Below are 7160 nucleotides of genomic sequence, written 5' to 3' on the forward strand. Positions count from 1 at the left end.
CAAAGATTATTTCAAATTTATCTTTTGAATAGAAAATCAGATTTATGACATTTTTGCACATTTTTGTTCTTGATAACGAGGCCTTTAGAACCAGGCCAATCTTGAATATATTTTCACAAGATTTGAAATTTGGATTTTGAAACATGGTGAAACATTATGAAACTACAAAAATATTGTGGAACATGGTGAAACTGTTATAAAACAAGGGTATGCAATGGCGGTGCAAAGAAGAAAGAAAATAAATGGGAAATGAAAGAGAAGGCAATGAAAAGAAGGAATCAAAGGGAAAAGAAAGGAAAGAAAATACAATGAAAAGAACAAATAAAGGAAAATAGAAGAAATAGAAGTCAATGAAAAGATGAAAGAAGGGGAAAAGACTTTTTCATGAGTGCATGTCGCAACGCACGATGGGCCGCGTGGAGTTTTTCCTAATCACTCCACCACCCCCCCCTTCCCATTTTACGTGGGGCCCGGTTAGATTTTCTCTAATCTATCTCCCCACCCCCTGATTTGAAGTGGAGTGCTTCCTCTAATCTTTCTCTCCACCTGAGTTCTCCCTCTAATCTCACTGCCCCCTGATTTTAAGGGGGTCGGTGGCTGCATGCAATATAAAAAAGGAAAGGAATAAAAAAAAAGGTAATAACACATTGAACCAGATCAATTTGAAAATGTGCGCTGTCTCAAATTGAGCGTGTCAGCGTGCGCACACGAGATAGCCACATGATGTGTGATCATTGTATTTGTATCCCTTTAATACTTCATTTTGAGTCAATAAAATCCACCATCTCTCCAAAAATAAGTTCATCCGAATGTGCAGGATTGCCGACAAACTCACATAGCAGAACTAGAAGAACAAGAGAGGAAAAGACTGAGCACGGCGGTGAATCTCTTTGGTGAAGTAGTTGACAACTACAAGTTGGATCAAATGCCAGGGTACATGGGGAAACCCAAGAAGCGGGAAGACCGAGCACGAGAGGCCTTGAATCTGATGTGCGAGGACCGCAAAGATGTCATGGCTTGCAGGTACTTGTGTCCCAAGGTAATCATCCAAGTCTATTGGCCGCGGGCCACGCAGTGCTTCATCTATAACGCGACCGGCAACACCCTCTACCACGTCGGCAACCATGACTGGTCTGGACATATCCTCAATAGCAGGGGCTACCCTGAACGGATTGGTAACGGGCAGTGGGCTGCCTTCGTTCACTGCCAAGGGTCATTTTCAGGTTCGATGGCATCGGTTATCTATCGTGGCAAGAACAAAGATGGTGGAGACCAGCACTACCTGGTTTCCTGGAGTAACCCAATTAGATATACTTTTGGGTTCAACAAGGTATGTATATCCTAACCATCGTTAGACATTCGACTTATAAGTTCCTATTAATCTCAGCACTGACTCAGCATACTTATGAAAGTAGTTCACATATTAAGGATGTGAATTATTTACTTATGCATGCTTACAGGCTTATTGCGGGATCGGCCCTGTAGACTACTTCCATACACGTTGGGATCATACACTCGATAACCTTTCAAATTCTGATAACTATTCATACGCCAAATCTGATGGATGCGAGATTGATTCAAAAATTGGCAAGCGTGATGCCCCATTTTTTATTGCAAAGATCACCTCGCTGGTTGGTCATCTCCAGCATTGTGCAAGGATTTATATGGATAAATAGATAGTCAGTTAATTCCGTTTGTAAGAGCATGCCGAATGGTGGTATTCTTACGATCACTTGTAATGGCGTTAACTTTTTCCCATGTCATCGTTGGCGGGTGGGCCACCTCTGTCATAATTGCAATCAATTTCCCAAACTGGCAACTAACCCGAAGTTGTAGCGATTTGCGACGAATTACCCCGATAGTTATAGCTTTTTGGGACGTCTTCGAATTGTCGTAGCTTTCTGACACAGTTGCCACATTTTTTATAGCTTTTTGCTATTATTCCTATTGTGGAATTCTGGTACAATACATCATAGCACTCGGCTATCAAGATGACATCGTTTCTCACATTGTATGGCCACCAACAACATCATTACGGCATCTTACAAGTCTGACTATAGGATCGTTTGTTGTGAAATGTTGCATGGAAAACAAAGAAAAATTCTAAGCACACGCAATGATCTATCCATGGAAATGCATAGCAATGAGGGGGAGAGTGTGTCTACGTACCCTCGTAGATCGAAAGTGGAAGCGTTTGACAATGCGGTTGATGTAGTCAGATTTCTAGCTCCGACTGATCAAGTACCGAACGTACGGCACCTCCGAGTTCTGCACACATTCAGCTCGGTAATGTCCCTCGCCTTCTTGATCCAGCAAGGTGTTGAGGTAGTAGATAAGTTCCGTAAACAAGGTGTTGAAGTGTGTGTGTATATATATATATATAAACACTATTCTGATCACGGGATCAGAATAATATTTTGATCACAACATGAACTTCTCGAGTAGCGCGTCTGACCTTTCCCGAGTACTAGGTTGAACTTCAGCTAAAAGGTGTCCAAATGGGACTTGCGATATGCCATTGAAAGCTATGGACATCAGTATCATGACCCATGTTAAATTTTTGGCAAAATGTAAGCGGTTTAAGAACAGTTTTGAAAACCGTTTTTTCTTCATACAAAAAATATGAATCGTATTTTCGATCGCATTTTTAAACCGTTTATCGGAATGAGGCAAATAATATGGCGTTGGAAAGCTGCTGCAAAACTGCTACTTCCACATGTTGAAAGTTTTCTCTAATTCCCTACGGTTAAAGAGTAATTCAGAAAATCATAGAATTTCGCAAACGGAACACCCGAGTTTGTATTTTCGATGCCATTTCTAAACGGCCAATCCAATTGAGGCAAATAATATTGCGTTGGAAAGCTTATGAAAATGCGCTATTTTTTCATGTTCAAAGTTTTTACTAATTTTGAACGGTTTATAAGTAATTTAGAAAACGGTACAAGTTCCATCAAGTTCGTATTTTCAAGCTATTTTTTTAACCGTACGTTCAAATGCAGCAAATGATATGGCGTTGGAAAGCTTGAAGAAATGCGAAACTTTTTTGTATATATTGTTTCTCCTAATTCATTACAGTTTTATGTCAGTTTTGAAAATGGCTAAAAAGGTATTTTTGCCGTAATTTCTATAAACTTTGTCGGAATGGGGCAAATAATATACCGATGAAAAGCTACGGAAAATTCGAAACTTTTTCATGTTGATGGTTTTCTCTGAATCCTAGCCGTTTTCAAGTAATTTCGAAAACGGCGAGATCATGCATTCTGCCTTTATCGCGAAACAGATTCTTCAAATATGCACCACGTGAAGAACTTGAACTTCTCAGCGTGTGTGCTTGAACTTCACTCCGTTTTTCACGTGTTTTTTTTCTCGTAGATATCCATCCACTGCAAATAGCTCTCCATCCATTCACCATTATTGAGCAGGTGATATACCGATGGAAAGCTGCTGTAAACACGCAAGTTTCCCGTATTGATCATGTTTTCATACTCGCGACGATTTTAAAAGTTTTTCATCTAAAATTCATTCAGCGTAGTAGTTGAACTTCCTGCTGTTTTCACGTTGAACTTCTGTGACGTATTTTCATTTGTAATTTTCTCATCCATTCGTTAGTGTTACACAAATAATATTCCTTGTACAAACCTCTCTAATAATATTTTTTTAACTTTCTTCGATTGAGGACTTGAACTTATAACAACAAAAAATTTAGTATTTGCTTTTTTATTCTTTTTAATACCAAATGCACATCGTGTTGTACGTGGACTTCTTGTAGTTATCAATCCGAACTTCTCTCGGTTACGCGAAAATATTTTGGTTTTTATGAATATTAATCTGAATTTCCTAAAACAATTATGAATTTTGCGCTCTATTTTTCAAAGTTGAACTTCTTGTTATTTTATTTTTGAATTTCTTGTTTCTATTCTTTAATAACGAGGAAAATCTGAGTTTTCTATAATCATCGAACTTCTCCATCTTTTTAATATGGACTTCCTGGTTTTATTTCTTAATCCTTTTTTATGAATTTTGAAGCGCTCTATTTTCAAAAGTTGAACTTGCTATTTTATTTTTGAACTTCTTGTTTCCATTCTTTAATAACAAGGAAAATTTGAGTTTTCTATAATCATCGAACTTCTCCATCTTTTTAATATGGTCTTCCTGGTATTATTTCTTAATCTTTTTTATGAAATTTTGAAGCGCTGTATTTTTAAAAGTTGAACTTCTTTGTTTTTTATTTTTGAACCTCTTGTTTCCAGTCTTTAATAACGAGGAAAATCTGAGTTTTCCATAATCGTCGAACTTCTGCATCTTTTTAATTTGGACTTCCTAGTTTTATTTCTTAATTTTTTCTATGAAAATTTGAAGTGCTCTATTTTTAAAAGTTGAACTTCTTGTTATTTTATTTTTGAACTTCATGTTTCCATTCTTTAATAACGAGGGAAATCTGAGTTTTCTATAATCATCGAACTTCTGCATCTTTTTAATTTGGACTTCCTCGTTATATTTCTTAATCTTTTTGTATGAAAATTTTCATTCTTACATAAATGCTAAATCACCCTGTTAGTTTAACTTGAACTTCTGTTGCACATTTTCCAACACCTAAAAAATGAACGTAGTGAGAAATAACAAGATAAATATGTCAATGTCTCCAATGATCATTTTATGTGCAGAATGAATTTAAAAAACCAACCATATCCTGGTGTATCATATGTTGGATTTGTTTATCTTATTTGAAACCAACATTTCTTCCACAAACAACTAGTTTGAACTTCCCGGGCCATGACCCCATTAACACATGAGCAAATAATATGTTTGAAGCACTACGCAAAGGAAGCTATTACTTAGCTTTTCTCACGTATAGTTTTTTGAATTTCACGATCTTGAGAACATGAACTTCAAACCACACGCCATAACATAAATCAATCAAAAACACTGATTCATCTGATTAAACATTTTTCACATTGTTCATAGGCACCTTTCCTACCACCATTTTATGCACATGGGAATCTCAGACCTAGTAGATTTTACCAAAGTGGCTTTCAATAAACATCGAACCGCCATTTTTATTCATTTTGAACTTCTATATAAACAAAGAAAGGATCTCTATCCATCACCACGAAATGCATGTAGAAACCTGTCGGGAAATACAAACGCATATAGTGATAATTATGCATCCGATAGCACATCAAAAAAATGCATCATGATGTGTTGGAACTCCAGGGGCACTAGGTAGAACTTTTCCTCTGCTCACTGCTCGTGCTCACTTGCCTGGGCTGGGGAGGATGACCACGGGGTGCCTATGACCAGGGGCTCGCGAACTTTTTTTTATGAATGTTTTTTTCTAAATGCATTTGTTCATCAGTAAGATGCATTCTTCCCAACATCCAATGATTGAACTCTCTAAACAATTATCTTTGAACTTCCAGATTACTTTACTTCTTTAGGTGTATGTAAACTCGGGTTTACCCTAACTTCCTTCCATCAAATCACGTGAAGTACATGCATGAATAAAAAAGGGGAAGGAGTTTCAAGGTCCATAACACACTTTTTTGGGCATCTTTGTGGAGCCTCCGCACAATAAACTTAACAAGTTACAAATCGAAGCTACGAAATGAAATAAACAAATATGAGCTAGAGGCTGCAGTAACATGGTGCACATCAGTTTGAGTAGAATCGGGGCGATAGCATAGGGTTCATGCAGGTTTCTCAAGAAAGCAGTGAGGTGCTTTGAGGAGGTGGATGGCGACTAGTAGCTTGAGTATTCTGTACTCAGTTTTGTGGTGATAACACGAACAAAAGGTGTCATGGCTGGGGACACCTTGGTGTAGCGGCAGGTGAACACACTGCACAACAACTCCATATGCCTTTTATCTGGATTTCATATGTTTCTTGTTTTGTCTCTTAATTTCTGAAATGACCTTCTTTTCTCTGCTTGCTACCTCAGAGAGCAGTGCTTGCTGCATCTACAGAAAAAATGGAGCATGGCCAAAGAATTAGGGAGAAAATCATGCATGTGCTTTGCCTCTAGAAGTCCGAGGCTAGTGGAGAGAAAAAACTGCATGAGCACATACTGTTTGTTGGTATTGCATATTGCATATAATAATGTTCTTTTTTCTGTAGAGTGGACACTTACACTAGTAGAAAACAGAGCTTTAAAACCGGTTTGTAAGGGCCTTTAATGCCGGTTATGGAACCGGCACTAAAGTGTGGGCACTAAAGGCCCCCCCCTTTAGTACCGGTTCGGCACGAACCGACGCTAAAGTGCCACCACGTGGCGTGAGCTCATGCCCTGGTATGGGGGACCTTTAGTATCGGTTGGTGTTACCAACCGGTACTAAAGGTTTTTTTTTGAATTTTTTTTTGAAAATTTTGGATTTTTTTTTATTTTTAATTTTTCTGAATTATTTGATGATTTAGTCTCTAATCACCTCTCTTAACTGCTCAAGTGTGGATCACTCATTCCAAATCATCTAACTTCCCGACCGGTCACCCATCCCTCTCACTACTCCAGCCCGAGCACGCTTAACTTTTGGGTTCTATTCTCCTTCGTTTCCAAGTCTGCACTTGTTGTTTTCTTGACAATAGTAAGATGTTAATCCTATTAACCCTCAGGAGTTTAGCTTGAGCATGAAGTCACACATTTCACCGTTTGAGTTTGAAACTATTATTCTAAAAAACAGTAATTATTTAGTAACGCTAATATTTCTTGAATAAGTTTGACCATAGTTTGACCACAGTTTGACCATAGTTTAACTAGATTTGACCAAAATTCAAAAAATTGAAATAATTATTTAGTAACACTAATATTCTTGAATAATTATGTAGTAACATTAATACTTCTTGAATAAGTAGTTTGACCAGATTTAACCAATTTTTTAAAAAAACTGAAATTTGACCATATCTTTTTTTCCTTTTGGAATTTGAGGATTCTAAAAAATTCCAAACAGGCCATCGGATGCGGATTTTCGTGCTGAATTTTTTGATATATTTTTTTTCCGGCATCGTATGCAAAAGTTATAGCCGTTTTACATTTTCCCTACACTTTTTGCAAATTGAAGTTTTCAAATTTTCCTAACTAGTAGATGTAGTAATATAACTACCTTTCGAAGGATTTTATTTTTTGAAGTTTTTATCATTTTCTTTTGATTTTTTCAGAACTGAAATGG

The 7160-nt window shown here is 37.2% G+C and overlaps 1 protein-coding gene across 1 annotated transcript in view; it reads left to right on the plus strand.

Annotated features, from left to right (window-relative positions):
* Positions 1-1799, plus strand: part of LOC119357387 — a 9652-nt gene extending 7853 nt beyond the window's left edge. The window contains exons 10-11 of the mRNA XM_037624365.1: positions 818-1330; positions 1461-1799. Coding sequence (XP_037480262.1) covers positions 818-1330; positions 1461-1676 — 729 coding nt within the window. The 3' untranslated portion in view covers positions 1677-1799. The remainder of the gene's footprint in view (positions 1-817; positions 1331-1460) is intronic.
* Positions 1800-7160: the final 5361 nt, after the last annotated feature.

This window comes from Triticum dicoccoides, chromosome 2A (genome assembly GCF_002162155.2).
Source record: "Triticum dicoccoides isolate Atlit2015 ecotype Zavitan chromosome 2A, WEW_v2.0, whole genome shotgun sequence".
Classification (NCBI taxonomy): domain Eukaryota; kingdom Viridiplantae; phylum Streptophyta; class Magnoliopsida; order Poales; family Poaceae; genus Triticum; species Triticum dicoccoides.